Source organism: Emydura macquarii, unplaced genomic scaffold (genome assembly GCF_026122565.2).
Source record: "Emydura macquarii macquarii isolate MOO-44397 ecotype Brisbane River unplaced genomic scaffold, CSIRO-AGI_Emac_v2 contig_968, whole genome shotgun sequence".
Lineage (NCBI taxonomy): Eukaryota > Metazoa > Chordata > Testudines > Chelidae > Emydura > Emydura macquarii.
In genome coordinates, this window is record NW_027131105.1 from 9,832,197 (window position 1) to 9,853,219 (window position 21,023).

The following is a 21,023-nucleotide window of genomic DNA, read 5'->3' on the forward strand; positions in this document are numbered from 1 at the left end:
GCATAACTTCACATACAATGATGACACATACAATCCAACATGATATTAATGTTCAACAGATCAAGACTTTTAAAATGATACCTCACAAGGCATACTTTGTACAAAAATATCATAATTATATGGCATTGGTGAAGATGAGGGTTCCAGGGTGTTGCTTTGAGGTACAGAATGCCACAGTTGTCAAAATTTAACACACAAAATTTTGAGCTGTGATGCTTAGTTTTGTTAGTCACATGATAGTGCTTCTATTTCCTGAATCAGTGAGCATAACTCTTGCAATGAATGTTTCCTGGAAGAATTTGCTTCCTGTGACTTCCTGGGCATGTGAATGTCAAATGGGACTATTCACATGAGTAAAGTTGTGCACGTGCTTATGTGTTTGCAAGATCAGGGCATTAATTTGCTAGTTTTCAAAAGTCGTAACTTTTACTGGTAGTGCTTGAGCTTAAGAATGGTGGATGGAGCATAACATAGTATACAGATTTAAAAAAAATTAATTTGTAGTGGAACATAAACAACATCCAAATGATATTGCCTTTCTTCGCTTTGAATTTGAACTCCTCAGAGAAGGCACTTACATCATATTACAGAGACAAATATGAAACTAACATTAAAACAATAATATATATACAAGTAAGTGTTGATCTATTTCTCATGTATAAAAATATTTCTCATTCGTATTTATTTTTTAAGTGTCCCACCTTGCTGTTCACATATCTTTGATGAGTAGTTGTGTAGCTTATAACTGTAACTTCTGTACATCCTTCCCAATTTGACCCCACTATTTAGCGGCACCTTCCTGGTATCTTAAATGAACTTTGATGGTAAACTCTTAGAGCAGGAACCACACATTACTTATCTGTTCGCAGAGGCACCTAATGATAATGATAATGATGATAATTAATAATAAGACTGCTCCTTTTCCTGATGAAACTCTGGAATTGGCTTATATAACTTGATATGTTGTTTTCTGTTTGTAGATATTTTGATCCATCTACAGAATTTAATAGAGAATTGTATCTCTGCTATAGAATAATTATTTATAATTAATCATATAAAAAGGTATCATTCGTGATATTAAATTTGATGGTTTCATCCCTAATTATATACTATAGCATTTTTCTTGCCATAATGGGAGTTTTGCCAATTATTTAGTTCATTGCCAGCAAGAGTAAGCCCTTAAAGAGAGGGAGTCAGATTACAAAATCATTGCCTGAGTACATAAACCATTACAGGCGAGTATATTGACTATAATGGGACTATTCATGGTGAGAGGGAATACGCTATTATCTTCAGGACTGATCCCAAAGAAAATACAGTTGTGATATAATATACGATACCTTTATTATTGTAAGCATCAATACAGAAATAAAATTTTAAATGTTGACATGCAAGAAAGAACGAAAGGAGGCCAGAAATGAATGCCGAAATGCTTTGGGGGGTGTATTTTTATCTCTATACATGTGCAATTCTTGTTCCTGCTACCAAGATTTACATCTGCATATATGTTCATTAAAAAGCAAAGAGACCATAAGTAGGGTTCACCCTCATTTATTCTGTCAGAGGGCACTTGGCTGTTTACAGATAGCCTTATTCATGTACATAAAGTTAAGCACATGATTATGTGGCTTTCTGAATCGGGGCCTAAGAAGAGCTGGATTATCCAAGTTTTGTCTAAAACAAGAATTTTAATTGAAGGAGGCAAGCTCTGGTGACCTAAAACTAGACATGACTAATGCGCATATCACCAGTTGAAAATAAAGTATTTTTGCGTATACTGTTTGCTATTATGTATATTTGAGCAGATGTGGGTTAGTTCTGGGTCCTTTCTCCAAAGTGGAAGGGTAAATACGTTTTATTCTATTTTTTGCCCTTGGTATTCTGGATCTAGCAGCTCCATCTCAGCAAAAGTGTTTTTGCATTAACTAGACCTCCAATACTCAGCTGAATGCTAAGGAAATGTACAGAAGCCAGAGAAAATGGAGTATGCATTGAGTTTCAAGTTGTAGCCGTTCCACCAAGTAACTCCCTTTTACAATTTCACTTCCTTGCAGAAATACAAAGAATATGAGAAGGATGTTTCAACAGAAGAAATTGATGGCCTTCAGCTTGTGAAAAAGCTAGCAAAAAATATGGAAGAAATGTTTCATAAAAAGTCTGAAGCTGTACGGGTAAGTAGTAGATCATTTTGCTTTAATATTTTGTGCAATTGTATAAAATGTGTCATTAGCTTAGAATCTTGCATACATGATAATTGAAGGTGATGTAAAAAATACTGAAAGACTTCAGAAGTGTTTTAAGGTGCAGCTCTCAGAAGATGAAGTTGATTGTATCATCAGTAAAACAAATTTGGTAGCGCATTTAGCTGTGGAAATCATGTAAAAGTTTGGCATATGTGGCAAGCTTTGAAATATCAGTTTATTACAAATATTCTTAAGGTGTCATATTTGCTGATGAAATGATGATGCTATACATATATCTGTATTAAAATTTATACCAACAAAACAAAACCAAAACAGAATTGATTGCAGTGCTGTACAGAACAATACAAATAGTATTTGAAGGGATCTGCCTAGTTTAATCTCCTTTGATTGAACTAACTGAAAATTCTGATTTCCCCTATCTGTGCTAATGTGTAAAAAAGGTTGGCAAATTTTTCTATTGTACATAATTTTCTGCTTGTCTCATATTGCTGAAATGCCTCTCCAGAGCAATGTGTATAAAGGGTGGAGTGGCAATTTTTGTGTGATTAGAATCATATCTGCTTATTTTAGAGAGAAAAATCAATATTTTTACTACTTTTGATTTCTGTTAGCCTTATATAGCCAACACAGCTGAGAGAGTGATTTGTATTCTGTTTCTTCTTGGGTATCATCAACAATTGTTTATTAACTTCCATTCGTTTATACCTGTGCAAAATTCCACCCATCCGCATCAACGGGTGACAGAAATTAATGGGGCTGGTGGTGAAAGGGGGATAGTCCCACAAGCTAGGAAGGGAGACACTTGCCAAGGGACAATAGGTAGCTCCTCCTTTGGGAGTCTCTGGCACCCGTTGGTTGGCTGGGGGAGAGGAATACCAATGAACATTCCTCAACTCTGAGGATTTAGCCCAGTGCAGGGGCCATGTGGCGCCTCTTTTGGCTCCATTCCAGCAGGCAAAGGGTTACTCACCAACTGCAACAAGAGCAATCCTCCTCCTTCTCAGGATGCAAAAGAAGATGGGTGAAAGTGGATAGGGAGGTTACTCAGATATTCCTGGACACAGAGGATTCAGTGACGAGGCATAGGAACCTCTGTTACAATAAGCCATAAGTTTTCAGAAATGGTATACATTTGTCAAATGGAGGTGCTGACATATGGCTATATAGGATATGAGGAAATGGAATGGGCAGGAATTGTGATACCAGGTGGTGTCGTTGCATGGGGGGGATGACCAAGATAGCTGCTGGCGCAGCCTGTGGCTGGTTTCCTGTGTGGTTTAGAGAGGTAAAAGACCTGGGATTTTGGTGATGGGCCTTGGGCTCATAGGATAGGGTGAGACCTTGTGGCCCTCTTGAGCTGAGTTCCCCACCCTGCTGGCCTTCTCTATTTCCCATGTCACCCATGGGGTGAAGGGTGCTAGGACTCGGAGAGAGCTGAGTCGTGCAGGTAGGCTGAGGAGAGAGTACCCCGCATAATGGGTTGAATGGGCACTAGAACCAATTAAATGCCTGGTATAGGAAAGTGTCAGTGATGGGTGGGTAACTCTCCTCTCTTGTGTTAAAGTTCAATAAAAGTTGTGTCCTGCCGCTTAATTCCGTGCTTGTCTGTTCTCATTTTGCTTCAGTGTCCACATTAATGCATTGACAGGCCTGAAGTTCCAGAAGCGTCACTAAAAGCAGCATTTAAAGACTCTAGGGTTTCACTGGTGTGACTGAAGGCAAAATTTGGCCTCCAGAACTGCTTTTCTTATGCATGATCAGAAAAAGTAAAGAACTCTGCTAGACTTTTGTTATACTTATGAAATAGACAGCAGCATCTTATTCAGGGGACGAGGCAAAACACCACGTTTATTGTGAATACAAAAATTCTCAACAGCAAAATCAATTTCATCTATGCCTAAAATGCATTTCTTCTAATACATTCACACACACACACAAAGTTCTACAGAGATGGAGTATATTTACCAGCCTCAGTTGCTTGTGGTAGTCCACTGGCCAGATGGCTAAGACATGAGGGAGGGAGCGAGCAGAGGTCTGCTGGTGTGCACTGATGCTCCTGGAGGATGATTGTAGAACCATCCCAAAGTCCTCATCTTTTCATCCCCTTTTTGTAGGGGCAAGCTCTCATGCCACTCTGTGGGTTTTGTTTCGTCGTGCTGCACCTGCATCCTGGTGTGATTATCAATCATCCATATTTTTGCAAGCATGACAATTGTTCTTATCTATCACAGTCCACTTTGTTTTCATCCTTCGAGGTGGACCCCAGGGATATCAGGGTGGACATTCTTTGGCCAACTGGGTTGTAACCAAAATATTATTTAAATTAACTTCTGGAGTTCAGACAGTCCTAATCAGGTAAAACCCAAAATAATGGAAACACTGTAGAATTTGCCCCATAAGACATAATTGGGGCATTCATCAACAGGGTTCAAAATCCCAATATTCATAAAATGTTGCTGCTCTAATGGTACCACAATTTGATACAGTACTAATTACTAATTGAATTAACTGCAAGTAGTCATCTCTGCCAAAAATCTACATTTTGATTGAAATAGTATTTCAAATGACTGGCATATCAGCATTATTTTAAATAGCATATTTTCAATATTTAGGAGAAAGAGAGACTGGAGGCAGTCGTCATTCAGAAAATCCCAGTAATGTAAAATATTTAATCTGTGGGAAATAGGTTCTGATAAAACTTGAAAATACAGAAATGTAAAGTCCTTCAGATTTTTTTTTTTTTTTTTAAACCATCAACTTGTTCTCATCTACTAATCAGTGTTGAACATTTTTCCTCCTTTTATATTCTGGCTTGATTTTATCTTTCTTTCTCATCACTTTTCATAGTGATTAGTTGATTTAGTGTGATTTTTATCATACTCATCCACTACTTGAATTACTCTTCAGTATGCAATTATCCTATCACAGAAAGTCCTATTTTCATGCTGTCAGATGTGTAAAGTAAATGGGAAACCAAAAGTGCTAAACCTTTTGTCATCTACTTGGTGATGCACATTTTTATAGGTAAATTTCTTTGCTATACTGACAGTTTACAAATAATTCTAGATCTAGTTGTCATTAATGTATAGTGCTGTAGTTAAGGATGTTCTCATTAACTACCGTATCCCTGATGATTAATGCAATAGTTGTCAGTAGGGTTAAGATTTAATAATTTTTGTTGTGAAAATTGTTGTGCCGTGCTTAAGCTGAAGCAAAACTAAGTTGGACTGATACAGGGCTGCTAATTTTTAATTGTGTTTACACTAGAATGTGCTCTTCGTTGTTATATCTCGTGAAGTCATCTACAGTCAGACTTAGAAAAATCTTACTGCCTATAAATATGGAACAAATATATAGAGCAATTCAATAATACTTTAATTTTCCAGTCAAGCCAGAGTAGGGTGTATAGTAATTTCTAGAGCCTTGCAAATTTGGCAGTAGCTGCTAGGGTTGCCAGGTGTCCGGTTTTCAACCAGAAAGTCCAGTCGAAAGGGGTATATATGGTGGCTGATCAGAAGTACTGGCCGGACACCAAAAGTCCGGTTACTGTCTGCAGGGGCACCGGAACAAGAGGATTACTTCCTGCAAACACTACTGCCAGCCTGCCTCCCACCTCCTGCGAGCCTGTCCCAGGCAGGGCAGAGCAGCACAGGGGGTGAGGGTCATCAATCTGCGCCGGTTCTTTTTAGCCAGGGCCACCTCCATCTTGTGGACAGGCAGGTAGGCGCCATGTCAGCTCCCAGCCCTGCTTTGCAGGCAGCAGGTGAGTCCCGAGGGAGGGGGGAGTGAGCAACCAGGCAGAGGTGGGGAGGGCGAGGCGAGCAACAAGGGGGGGAACCTATAGTGTCCAGATTTAAGAAATTGGAAAGTTGGCAATCCTAATAGCTGCTGCTGCAGGACTCAGTTTAATTCAATTGTAAGAGAGGGAATATGGATAGCAAGCTATTGGCCGGCGGCAGTGCAAAGGGGAGATAGTAAATGTTCCAATTCCAGGCCTCTTTTGATACTCAAACTCGGAGCAGCTGACCAGATCTAACAACTCACTTCCTCCCAGGACTCCTACTGTTGCAATGTTAGGTTGCCTTTAGGCTATCTTGTATTGATTTCTCAAATTATGGTAAAACTGCAGCCAGTTGGCCAAAAGTCATGCTTATGTCTGCCATTGCCCCCTGTTGTTTTGCAGTGTTGCTTCAACTGCCAGTCCTTATCTTTTAGTGATTGTGTTCACAGGAAATGCATTTGAGTAACCTTAATTTAAATTTAACCAAGGGTTTTTTGTGAGCATGTTCGTGTGGGAATCATAATGCTTTTACATCTTCAGTCTCACAAACAGGTTTCATTTAAGCAGTGGAGGGAACAGAACATCACGAATGAGTGCAAACTACCTGATGCAATAAAAAATCTGACAGCAAAAACAGGGCAGGGGTAAAATTATCTTTTTACTTTTTATTTTTCCTGCTTATGGGTAGTAGAAAATAAACAAACCAAAGAGGATATAGAGAGTTTGTGAAGGACAGTGTATAAAGTGCTGTAAAATCAACTTTATTGTTAGGGAACATTTCACCAGCTTTTACTAAAATTTGGGATACATTGTTAAATACATGTTAGTATTGAAGTTCAATAAGTAAACAGAATTCTATTAAAATGATTCTTGATTTACATTGATAAGATGAGAAATCAAGCATTGAGGAATGTTTTGCTTTAAAATAAATATCCTTGATTTAGAAGAAAATACGTTAAATAAAAAGGTTTTATTAAGTTTTTTTTCTGGTATAGCTATGTGGTGTTCATTGCAGAACTGATTCCCATTATAGTTGTACTGTGAAAAGTAATTGCTGTTGTACAGTAATTCAATTTTTGTGTATTCACGCATCAGTAAACAGTGGAGTTTATCTAGAGAAACCTGGGACTTTAAAGCTTTCTATCACAAAATTCCACATGCATAGACACATTTTCCAATGTCAAAATATCAACATTTGCATTTAATAAACATTTACAATAGAAGAGTGTGGATTTTTTTCCACAGATGATTTTTACATCAATCTTCAGAACTGCTGAGAGATACTACTAGGATGATTTTGTTTTTATATTCATATAGAGAGAGTGTGTGTGTGTGTGTGTGTGTGTGTGTGTGTGTGTGTGTGTGTGTGTGTGTGTGTGTGTGTGTGTGTGTGTGTGTGTGTGTGTGTGTGTGTGTGTGAATATAATATACAAATATTGACTAGCTCCAAAGGAAATAACAGTAAAATAGTGCTCAAGTTATAACTGGTTAAAACCAGGGATTCAAATATCTTGGTGATGAATGTAGAATGAACATGGATGGATGAATAGATGGACAGACAGACAGTGGTAAATAGCCCAAAGCTTAGGGCAATAGTTCATAACTGAAGGAACTACTTTTACCTATAGGCTATATTTTACAGAGTGAGCCAATTTTTTTGATAAAGCTGAGGAAATAATTCACACTGAATAATTTTTCCGTGAATCTAGCCTTTATTTACAAATTGTCCCCAAGCGACTTACAATTTTCTTTAACATATTTAGTATTTGAATAATTTTTGGTCTGTAAATTCTTGGCAAGCATTTTGTTGAGTATTCAGAATTAGTATTCAGTATTCTAAATACAAATGTGTTGATTAATTTTGATTGGATACGTAAGATGTGGTTTCTTTTTCCTGAGTGAATGAACGTAGCTTTTAGATGAGGCCTCTAGTGTACATGCTTGAATTTACAATTTTCCTCCTGCTATCTCTGTGAATTTGGATTCTGTGGATATTTCTACTATTCACTTAAAGTTTGCTGTTTCTAAATAACGCTACTGAACTCATTAACCAAAATATTCACAGAAAGCAAACTGAGACAAAGCTCAACACATCTAAAGAAAATTCCATTTTTGATGTGAGTGTTCATTGTGTGTCTTTTGAGAGATTAACTCAGTTCTATTAATTTATTGGGTTGCACCTTAGAGGTTGTCTTCCTCACCTGCTTCACTCTCAGTAACAACGGCTGACACCACCCACCCCTCATTGACTGTTGGAGATGGAGGCTTGTGAAGAATGTGTGGCAGGAGGGTTGTTAGATAGAGAAGTTGGACCTCTCTAGTAGTCCCAGGATCACTATCTTTCTCTGAGCCTATCGGAGTTGAAGACGGATAAGAGGGCATGATCCTACTCTGAGGGGAAGTGGATGGCTACCTCCACTCATGGGAGGAGTTAAAGAGCCTGTGGAACCCAGTTAAAGACTGGAGATGAGAGCATACGGGAGCCTGTGACGAGACAGATTTGGGGAGAGTGGTGAGCACTCTGAGGAAGAGAGAGTATTTTGAAGGCCCTGTGAAATTGTAGGGGAGATGGAGAAATGAAAAGGTCAGAGGGAAAAGAAAAGAAATAGAGGGACAGAATATGTCAGAAACAGGAGGAGAGAAAAGAATGTGATAAATGAAAAAAAGGAAAATTGCTAAAAAAAAATAAAATAAAATGCAAATGCACATGTACAACTTTGTTAGTGAGTTTAACTTAATTTATTTAGATGGTATTTTCCTATTTCTCTGGCAGATGTTATGAATCTCTAAGTTTAACTGAGAGGAACGTCTGGTTTTAAAATAGCTGTCTATTTACTCTTGGTTCTGTACATACATGACTGGAATTGTTTGTGTTGTCAACATTTTTATTAGTAATTCTGCTTGGTGGGGTTTTTTTTTGTTTTGTTTTGTTTTTGTCCTTTTCTTTCTCTGGGCAATTTAGACATCTCTTCTGAGTGGACATTGTATGACTGTAATTTCAAGTGTGATCAGTTTCTTTCCCCTGCTGCTACATGAACTTATTATGGACACCTAATTGAGTTCCAGTTCAGTTTCTTGGGTCTGGCAGTGAATTTTTGACCGCATGTCCCATTTAGGAGTGCTATATCAACCCTCTTAGGTGCTACAACAGCATTCAAATTGGCTGAGGCTGGTGATTTGTCTTGAATTCAACAACTCATTGAATGCTGCTAAATCATCTCTGCCTGGGATTACTTTTTGTCCCATGGTACACAACGGTACTTCTTAAACGAGCAAATCAGATGTCTTTGAAATGCTCCAAAAGAACATGTTTTAAAGTAATATACAAGAGCTTTAACCTCCTCTCTGCAAATTGTTCCACTTTTATGCTGTCGGTATAGTTGCTCTTCTTTTTGAAATAACAATGTTGGCTGGTCTATCTGTCTGGATTATCCCAGTTCTAATATTTTTTCTTTATTGTGATGCTACTCTGAAAAGTGGCTGTGTAAAATTGCTCGCTGTTTTACACATGTTCGGATCAAATCTGCTCAGTAAGTAAATGGAACAGTTGGATTATATAACTCCGAGTCCCTCAAACACATTTTGGGATCTGAAAGTCAAACTGAGTTATTTCCTGCTGATGTACAGACCATTAATAGAAAGCGATCTAGGGGTAAATTGCACAGATGTATGTGAAGGCAGAATTTACTCCCCTTACTTATGTCTATGCATTCCCATTGTCTTTGGTAGGCTTGCACAAGAGTGGCCGAGAGCAGAATTTACTGCACTATAAATCTCGTTAACAATTCTCTTGATGTGTGAGCCAGAATAGAAACCAACTCCTTTCTCAAGAGAAGTCTTGGCTTTATGTGGCTAGTAGGACTAAAAAGTAATGCACATATTTTTAGTTGCTGAAGCAGATACGACTCTGACTATGTAATGAGTAGATCTGTTGAGTAAGAAGGTGCTATTTTAACACAGTTTTCTGACCAAAACAAAATGTAAGGCTTTAGTGCTATGGTGGTTGTGCTTTTGGAATGTTCATTATCCCATACATCCATTTTGAACGTTGGATATATTAAGCATTCAAAAGCTTGATTTTATAGATACTTCATATTATCATATTGAATATGTCTTTGACTATATATGGACAGGAGCATTTGGAGGTGGATGTGAGTCTACCGTTATCCCCCTTATATGTAGAATGGGACATCTAGCCAGCTGTCTGCTTCCTAAAAATACTGAAGGAGAGTGTGATAGAAAGACACCAGTCCTCCCTCGAAGTAACAAGGGTGTGTGTGTGTGTGTGTGTTGGTTTATCCCAACAGCCATTTCTAGAGCAGACAGTTATATATAAAATAGCCAATTTCATATTGCATCCACTTACTTTTTTATCAGATGTATATATTATATGAATTTAAGTCCTTTTCAACGGAGGCATTTTAAAACAGTGTATAATCTACAAAGTGGGAAATCTTCCAAAAGACTCTTTGAAACTGTAAATTATTTTGTATGAGTGAGATCTTTTTTAATTTGTATTGTGGGGGAGGAGAAGAAGATTAAGCTGATACCCAAAATGAAATGTCACTTCTAATCATGTTTTCCATGCCCAGTATGTATTTTATTCTGTTTAAAATGATTTCCTGTCACTTTGGTCAAGGCTAGATTGGAAACAGCATCCTTGAGAAGAAAAGCAAATGATCATTCATGCTTCGTATCTGTATAAAATTACAATAGAAAAAGAAAGCCCTGAACCTGAAAATTAATCATACCTTACCAAACGTACTATGTCCATTTGTATAATAAACATGTTAACACTGAATTAATTATATTCCCTGATTTAGATAATTTACACTTCCAGAATTAGAAGAGAGGAGTGTGAACATCACCATGCATTTTATAAGATGGTATTGCATTAGTATCATTAAAAAAGTGGTACCATGCAATATGTGCTATTCTGATCTGATTTTTTAAATATTTAAGACAGGTTTTTAATCATCAGACTAAATGGAAAAACAATGCTATTAAATTAATACAGCTGATGAGGAAAGAATTGTAACTGGGCTGGAGGTGGCAGGAAATTATGGTGAATCAACCTAATGCCACTATAAATAGTTCCAAATGACAGAATAAATACATAATGAATACAAGAGAGATGGCTATAATTGTATTAATTACTGCCAACAAATTAAAGGTTTTCAGCAATATTTTTGTATGCACATTTAGTATTTTAACTCTAATTGTTCCTAGTTGCTTTTGGTATAATTTGATTTTTGTTTGTTGTTTGACCAGTCTCCCCTACAAAAGTGACAAATCTCTCTTCCGAAAAGAATTTAGACCTTTATTTACATTTGGCAAATTAGAACATATTGAGAAAATGAAAAGGTTAGTAATTTACTGACAATTTGTGGTGCATTCAGCAGTGTACTACACTACCCTTGATAACTATATCTAAAACAGTATTTAAAAACATTGCAAATATTTTTCTTGTTTACTGCTGTTGGGCTTACTTGATGCTTTTATCAAATATGGAAGAATAAAGGCCTTGCTAATATAAAGTTCCAGACAGCACATTCAGTTGCAATTGTTTCTTAATTTACTTGGAACACATTTTTCTTTGATGTTTGGATTTGCAGTTCATTTAGGGTCCCACCAATTACATGCATGTGTGGACAGACACTTCTGAGTTATACATAAGAAGTGAACTCAAAGATGGAGAGAAATCAGTTGAAAAGGAATACTTTCACCTCTAGAACTTCTGTTGTAATTATAACATCCACAACAATAGATATTAGGGGGTTTATAAATTACTACAGTTCCAAGAAAACAATAGTTTGCATGTCAGTGCAGTCATCTCTCAGAACGATTCACAAACATTAACAAAACAGCAAGAGCTTATGCCCAAATAAATTGGTTAGTCTTTAAGGTGCCATAGAACTCTTGCTGTTTTGCTAAAAACAGACTAACACGGCTACCCCTCGGGAACTCATAAACATTAACAAATTATCTTGCTACTCTATAGAGAAGTTTTGTCTCCATTAGGGGATGAGAAACTGAGACACAGAGAGTAAGGGAGAGATTTTTAAAGGTATTTTGGCACCAGATGCTGTCAAAGGTAACTACCTCCAGAGCATCCCCTCATGACCTCTGAGTGGCCTTGCAAATATCCCCTGCCTCAATTTCCCTCTTCTGGTGTCCCCTCTTCCAAAGGGCCGATTGCCTGTTCTCCTTCATATGGCAGACTGACCTGTGATGGTCTTCAGAAGCAGGCTGTGGCATGACTGTGCATCTGCTTCAGTTTTCCCTTTCTTCTTGCGTCCCAACACAAACCACACAAGCTTTCAGAGTATAAGTAGCCATTTGAGAGGTTAATTTTTTACAAAAGTTCAGACAACCATAATCCAGAATTCCCCAGCACAATCCAAACTGTAGATTCACTCTTTCAAGTTCCAACAGTCCAGTAACCACACCAGGTATAGCTCTGGGGTCTCTCACCACACCTCAACTCTGGCTCCTTGGTATGCCTTCCATTCTCTCACTGCCTCACCCCTCAGGTATGGCTGTGGTGCATCTCCCCACACATCATTCCCCACCTTTCTATGTGGGATGCTTCTTTGCCCTGTTTTTTCCTCAGGGCTGGTTGTAGCTCTTTTGTGGAGATATCAGCAGGGTCACCACTCCATGACTCCTCACTGCTCCATCCCTCCTTCAGCCCGCTGTCTGGCCTTTTGGCTTCAGATCTCGGGGTCAGAGACCCAGCCCCTGACTGTCTGCTGCTTTCAACAGCATGGTCTGGCACCACTGCTCAGCCAGGAAATTCTCACCGCTCCCTCCTTCAAGGGCATCTCCCCTTCTAAAGCGCTCTCTCTCTCTCTCTCTCTCTCTCTCTCTCTGTCTTTCAGGACTCTGCATTCTGAACTCACTTATTCTCCCTCTGGGTTCTGAACTTTTTTTTTCTTTGGGTTGTCTCCCATTTATAACTCCCAGGGACAGCCCCGCCTTCCTCATTACACTGAACTAGGGTGCAGCTGGAATGGAACAGGAGCACTGGGATCAATTTCACTGGAGGGGCCAGCTACCCTGTTTCAGCACCTTTCAAAAAACGCACTAGATGCCAGTCTGCATCTTTAGGCATCTAAATATCTTGAAAAATCTGGCCCTAAGTGACTTGTCTCAGGTCATGCAGGAAATCTGAGACAGACCCAAAATTAGAACTTAGATCTCCATCCATTCCAGTGTCTTACCCTCCTTTCTGATGGGAGTGTGCCTGTGTGTGTCTACACAGCAGATGTTTGTGTAGGAGCCAGCCTACCAGGGCTAGCTTGAATCCAGCTAGGGCAGGTGACTGAAGCTCTGAAGATGGCGTAGAGTGGCTAGTGAGGCAAGTGTGAGAACCAAAGGTGTGTGTCAGGCTTGCATTACCCACATAGAAGCCTGTGCTGCCCTCTCTTCACCGCTATTGTTATCCATGCTATCTGGATTCAAGCTAGGTTGAGTAGGCTAGCCTGTGCACAGATTCTGCTGTGTACACGTAACCTGAGAGGGCATGTCCTGAAATATAAACAGTCAGCATTATAACTCTAGTATTGGTTGAGTGTTACCCTATTCTACAAAGCCAAAAATCATTCAGCATAGGAAATAGAACATAAAGACAGGCTATATAGAAACCTCATTATCAAACTAGCAGATTTGTACATACAGTTGGAAGGCTTCCTTACAGAGAAGCAAAAAGAGAGCAGCTTTCTTTACATGCACCCTAGCAGGCATCATTGCCCAGTGCTGCCAATCCAAACTGTTTGCAAATCAGGACCCCAAAATCAAGAAAATTTTAAAAAATAAAAAATTTGTGTTTCTCTTTATTTGACCTGGTTCTTAGCCTTTAGGGTGCATGTGGTTCATATTTTCAAGTTTTTCTCTGTGACCGTCAGGGCCAGAAACTTAACTTTAAAAAAAAAAAAAAAAAAAGTAAAGGAGATTTTTCACGTAGTCATCAAATTCCAGGATCTGGGGCTTTAAGAAAAACATAAAATATCAGAAGAGTCATAATAAAATCATGAGAGTTAATAATGCTAAGAACCTATCTTCTCTTTCTGAAGCTTATAGGCATGTTGGAGCCTGTCTATGTCTGCCTGAGAGACAGAATTCCTGTTCTCTAGCATCCTCTGTCTGCTTCCATTCATGCTCCTCTCTCTAGAGAAGACAGGTTTGTCTGAACCTTTGCTTGGCCATTCTGAAACCTCTTCCCAGTGATTCGTGGCATTTAATCATGTGCAGTGGGGTTGCTGCCAATCACCATTACACAGGGATGTGGTGTACGTGTGTGTGTGTGTTTTGAGAATGGGACGAGCAGGTAGAGCCAAGGATCTGCCTCCCCCATGCACCAACTGTGGGATGGGTGTGAGCTCCCGGGAGCATGGGGAATGGTGCTACTATTCCCTCCCTTGTTGAGGGAGCATGGGTATGGGAATTGGTTTCTTGTACCCTTCCTGTTCATTCCCTCTGTACACCAAGGACTGTCCAACTCTCTCTTTGCATATGCAGTCTGAGCCTCATCTGTCAACCCTTACTCATATGAGAGATCCTTACTCGTACTAGTAGTCCCATTAAAGATGAGGGATTTTAAATGATATACCTTACTGAGTGACAACTGGGGAACCTTAAGAGTATTGATAGATCTTTGTTGAACTCAAGAGTCTCAGGGAGCCCAATTATCATGGATCACAAAAGGCTGCTTTCTGGACAGGTAAAATATATAGACAATCTGCCCTATTCACTCTCCGACTCAGTGAATTTCAATAGCTTGATTTTCATAAGATAGAAAGAAAAATAATTATAAATATTTCAGGAAGGTTGTTCATATGCTTCATAGTCATTTATCCATGATAGTTAAGAATACATTCATCCTAAGCACTTTGAATCAATAGAACATTGTAAATTAATCTTTTCCCTTTATAGTGATCTTACTTTTTGCGATTCCTAAATCCTAATTTGTAATAGTGACTGAAAAATAAACTTATTTTATTATTTTGGGAACCGGATTGTGTTTCCTATGGACAGAGTGAGGAATTTGGGGGATGTACTTACTTGGATATTCTGAGTTTTATGTACATAATTCCCCATATTCAGTATCAAGATAGCAATATATTTTAAACTACACATTTTCATTGCTTGCAGGTATGTAATTCTCATTAATGATAATGGTAGCTGCTTGTTCTCGGAGTGAATTTATCCACCTAAAACATAAACAACTGAATAACAGCCAGTATTTGATTGTCCCAAATTCCTTCTGAACTAGAAAAAAAGTCTAATAATTGTTTAGGAAGTTTTTGAATTTCTGTAGCAAGTTCAAATATAGAGAAAAAATTCACATAAGCAGGAGGGAAAAGAGAGCAGAGACTTTTGAGAGGAAAACTAAAAGCCTTTGCAGTTAGAAATGATTATGCAGGTTTCATCTCCAATAATGTAAAAGAAGTGAAAAATGCTTAAAGCTGCTGCATTAAAATATATAACACTTATCTCCACACACAGGCAGAGGAAAAATCAAACTAACCACCTCACAAAATAAGTCATTTATCAAACTTCACTGCAGAATTGTGTAACATTAAGCCTTCATCATCGACAACATAAAAAAGCTCTGCACTCAGCAGGAGGGAAAACAATAAAGGAGTCATTTTAAGAAGAATTAACCAGAAGAAATTAGCCCCATGTATTCTGCTTTTTTGTCACAGTTTAGGGTATTAGCATATTTAAATATTTCACATTAGCATAACTAATGATTTTAACAAAGATGCTCATGTTGCCTTGCTGGTGTTTTGTGTGATTTATACTAACTACTTGAAATGTTAGCATTTTTAAAACTAATATTTAATCCCAGATTTATTATCAACAAAAAGCATTTACACAGCTTTCTCCTGAACCTTTTCTCAGTTTAAATTTTTATATCCTCTCTTAAATACACATTGTTTAAATCTACATTTGGAATTCATTACAATTATTCCTGAATTTTATAAATGTTGGCACTTAAATCAAATAGCAGCAGCATTTCCTTTAAATCAGAGATGGATGAAACTGGAGATTGTTTTTGCAAAATCTCAATAGTTGGGTTTTGGTTTTGGAAAAACAACTGAGGATTGATTTGGATGCTGATCCCATTTTATCTGAGTACAAGTTTTGTGCAGTTTAAATAAATTATTTCAGCGTTTTACATTACTATTATGTTAATATAGAGATGCATGAAAATAGGTTTATTTGTTTCACATAGCCTTGACAACTAGTGTTTTGTTTGCACACACAAATCAGGAGTAGTTTGGATCCAGGACTACTAATTTTTAATCTGAACCCCCCAAAGTTCAAAGTGGCAAAAGACACCAGAGAAACCGTTGTAGATTTGGCTTTGTTCAATTTTAAATTCCACAGTCATGGTCATTACTTCTTTGCATACTTAAATGCACCACTTGTAAAGACACACAGTAAATTGCATTTATTGTCTAATATTGTTTTTGGAGTAACAAACTTCTGAAATTTGACACACACTATATGTTACATATGTCATTAGAAATGATCATCTGAAAGAGAAAAGGTTACCGAAGGGTGTTCTCCTTTAGGATGATATGCCTTCTGAACTTGCTCGCCTCTCTTTCCCCCTCTTTGGTTTTTAACAGTCCAACTTTGTCCTTCAGGACCTGTTTCAGGGCTCATCTCTTCTCCCTGGCTGTGGGGAGCAGGGTGAGGTTAGGGAGTAGCCATAGGGAGACTCTGGTGGAGGTTTTTAAATGAAGTTTAATGAGTTAGTGTTGATCTGTGTTACGCATGGAGTAGGGTTATCTAGTAAGTGATAGCTGGAGCCTGTTCATTTTGGAAGGTGCATTTATAAAAGCTTGTCTAGGGTACCCAAAGCTTGGGATGGATGCTCCTTGGTTTGTTGTAGAATAAGTCAGAACAATAATTAATTGCATTCTAGAAATGGGTGAGTTTTGCCAGTGTACCTTTTGTATCTAAAATACCTGTAGATAATCATGTAGCTTGGCTCACCTGGTAACTGGAAGCAAAGGGTCAGGTGGCAAGTGTTTGATTACAAAACAATTACTCACTAATTACTACAATGAACTAGAAATAGACACATACTGCAAAATAGTTTGGGGGTGGTTTGAAGCCAGGATTTCAGATCATGTCCGTTTAAAACTCGTCCAAGTATTATTTGTTCTTATCCAGTAATCTGTAAAGCACTTTGGGGCACTTTTGGATGAAAGGTGCTATAATGGTAACTCATTATTAATTGTGTTTGGGACTTTCTCTATTTTCGCTTCCTACTTGCAACCAAGCTCCTAGCATATGACATGTTGGGTCAGTTGTACTGACCTATATTGCTAGTATGGCACAACTATAAAAGAAACGTCTTTGACAAACCATAGAGGGAAAATAATCCATTTATTGTCTTCACTCCCATTCTCCTTCACTCTGTTTCACTGCAGTTTGATTAGATGGGAAGATTTATGCATAATCCAGAAAAAATTCAACAATGGCTTTGTTCAACAGTTCTTTATTCACGTCCCCAGGAGTACTGTATATGCACTCTGAATATGTACAGTGATAATCGTTACTACAGTCACCTCAGTTTTTGGTAATGAGATGCTGATATAGAACCTTACATACATCCTTAGATTTTTGAACACTTACTGGTTCCAACCAATTTCATTTTCCATCCAAGCAGACAACGATATTTATCTAACTGAATATGTAATGTTTATATTTGGGGGAATCTGCCTAATATTTTTAGAAATAAACCCACCACAACATGTTTTTAATGGTTTTTCTCCTTTTTTCCAAATACAGCATATTTTCTTAAAATGGGGAGATAAGGTAGACTCTAGTAATGTGTTTTCATGTACTCTGTCTAGCTAATCTTTTAAGGCAGCCTCACACAGGAGTTGATGCAGCTCTCCATAGTGACACTGGTTTTGAGAGATACACGATTTCTACCTAAGTAAATCGTAAATACAAGATTATGGAGACTGGACTACTGCCACATAAAACATCTTCTGGGAGACTAAAGCAGACTGAAATTGAGGTGAACTGCTAGAGAAATAGCAAAAAGGAAAATTTTCAAATATTTGTCCCTACTATGTTTTATCTTTCTGCATTAACTCTTTCTTATGGTAGAAAAATTCCTGTTTTAAAACTTCTTTTAACATTTTTGAAAACTTATATTTAACAGCCATTAAAATGTTACTGCAATAAAATAGTCCAGGTTATATGCAGTAATGAGACATTGTTTGCTCATTTTATGGTGTCCTGTCTGCATATATACATTTTATACTTGGGAACCTAATTTATGGTCTATTTTCTCTTTGCGAGTTTATAGAGTTTTGTTTGTTTGTTTGTTTGTTTTAAGATGACTGCCTACCAGTTTAAAGCAATTGTTAAATTAAGCGTCCACATACAGAACTGGCTGCCCTAATGTAGGTGTCCAGGTATGTTACATATGCAATTTAGTGTGTTGTGTCCTGATGCTGACTGTTAAGATACCTCTTTGCTACTAATGTAACCCATTGGTCAGTGTGTCACATTTTTACTGATCCACAGAGGAGGTAAGTCATTTACTGTCCCCAGCTACAGAGAGCATTTAAAAGCAGGAATCTATAGCTGGCGATAGAGCTCTGGAGGTAGAAACATGAGTTTCTATAGCTTGAGATAAAGAGCCAGCCTCAGTAATTAGGGGCTGTAACAGATTCGCATTCTTTGTGGATCAGACACAGACTGGGATGCATAACACATACTGACCAGCAGGTTACATGATTCCGCAGGACAGAGGAAGGCTCATCCCAAGCATATGTGTCCCATGGCAGTTTGAATCCCAGACAAGCCTCAGCTCTTGAGAGACCCTCTATATTGGCCAACACCAGAGACAGAGTTTTCTGGGGCTAAAAGCATGAGTCTCTACAGCTTGAGATAAAGAGTCAGGCTCCTCGTAGCTGGGAGCCATAATAGGCTCTCACCCTCTGTGGATCAGGCACAGAGGCGAGATGTGAGACATATCAAGCACTGGGTTACGCTAAAGCAAACTTCCAGTGAGGCATTGTTTCCACAGCTGCCAACTCTTTTATATCAAGGATGGTTATGAAAATATTCTGTCTGCAGTCCATGTGGTGGCTTATTCTCTGATATCATGTCTGCCATCCCTAGTGAAGGTTATCTAAATTTGTCTATTCTCTCTCTCTCTCTCTATTATTTATTTATTTTTAAATGACGTCATTGGCTGATATTTGGTTGGGCCTGCATGTGGATTACTTGGTGCATGTTGATTAAGGTCTGTTAAGGCTTAATAAACAAAAGGAAAAAAAGATGAATAGCTTTATATAACAATCACTGAAGCAGAAACTGGTGACTCAAGCATTCTGGGCTGCCCAGGAGCCTTTCCCAAAGCTGTGCTGCCTCCTAAAAGGTGCTTTCTGAAATGCGTCAGACTGTCTGATTCAGGTTGTACTATTCCACCACCTAGTAGGCCATTTCTTAAGGAGGAATTTTTACAAGGTTTTACAGCTCATAAATTTCATCATTAGAAATGACCATGTCATCAGTGTCACATTAAATTGTAACTTTGGGTGTGGAAGAAAAATGCTTTGCCAGGCTAACAAATTTAAACCCAAAGTCCTTTCCCTTTGGCTGCCCTACTCCCTGCTGCATCCATAGGGGGAAAACTTTAAAAATTATTAACTTGGTTGAATTACTGTAGCCATTCTAGGAAGTGTTTGGTGCAACAAAGAGCCTGAATATTTATTTGCATGTGCTACACTGGGAGCAGATTATAGATCATGGCAGTAACATGAATTCTAAATGTGGGGGTTGTGAATAAGTCCAGGGGAGTCTTTCTGTAGAACTATCTGATGGGTGAGGGGATCCCCAATTTTTTTCCTGTTGTAACATTAGGGTCACAGTTCAGAAAAAGCCTGAGAACCTCAGCTCTTCTAGAGAGCATTTTGGTGCATTTTGTTTCTGAATAGTGCATGTGAAATGTATGTTTGGAGTTTTTTGCATATGTTTTGAAAATGTAGAAAAATTGCAGTTTTAGCAAAATAATAATCAGATGCATGATTTTCCAACTGTTTAAAAAAAAAATCTAGATGTTTGTGTTAAATTGTTTGGGAGCATGTAGATTGGATACAAACAAGTAATGTAACTCACTTTTAAACTGATGCAATTCTTTTACTTTAAGGTTTTATTTATTACCTACTTTTGGTCTATAGTACTGTTTTTCTGTAGCAAACCAGTGAAATGAATTGCCTTATTTTAAGTAGCATCCTGCTGTAAGTAGCACAAAACATGATTATATAACAACTAAAGTGCATATTTTAAAAATAAATTACACTGAAGAGAGCAAACAGCTAAATTACAGAGAACATTTTATAGCTCATTTTACTGTCCATATGAATAGCTAAAGCTACATATTATTCCATAGGTATTAAGATACATTCTCTTGGATCAAACGCATTTCTCTGTGCTTTAAGTGTATACAGCATATCTCGTATGATCGCTTTTAGCAGTGCTATGTAAGTACTCCCTCAGGACAAACAGTACCAGTAAATCGCAATCAAAATGGTGCTGGTGGGACAACGTAAACAGTTCCAAACCTGTACTATAAATTGTAGTTTTAGTGATAATTCTGTTTTATTGTGAAGGTTAAATTACAGCAATCACTGAAGTACAAAGTGCTACAGTAAGGTTATATTGCTGTTCCTTCTATTGTTGAGGTGGTTGTTTCAGGGGGATAAAATACTGTATCACAATAAGAAAGAAAATGAACTGCTATATACAAGTGCATGTGTATTTACTTCCTCTGTCCAAGCTTGTTTTGAAATACAATCATCACTACATAATCATATAAAAATTGCACTTAAAAGAGATTTCATACACTTTCACTTCATTTTTCCAACATTTATCTTGTTTATATTCACAACAGGCTAACTGGCACTCAGTTAGAAGATAATGCCAAGTTGTGATTAATGGCAAGACTATCAACTTGCTAATGTCTCTCCAACCAAAGTTTTCTAATATCCTAGAAA

The 21,023-nt window shown here is 37.9% G+C and overlaps 1 protein-coding gene across 1 annotated transcript in view; it reads left to right on the forward strand.

Moving 5' to 3' along the window:
• The window catches only part of CACNA2D3 (calcium voltage-gated channel auxiliary subunit alpha2delta 3), a 665,237-nt gene that overhangs the window by 134,355 nt on the left and 509,859 nt on the right, over positions 1-21,023 (forward strand). Inside the window, exon 3 of the mRNA XM_067544184.1 lies at positions 2,055-2,171. Within this exon, the coding sequence (XP_067400285.1) occupies positions 2,055-2,171 (117 nt within the window). The remainder of the gene's footprint in view (positions 1-2,054; positions 2,172-21,023) is intronic.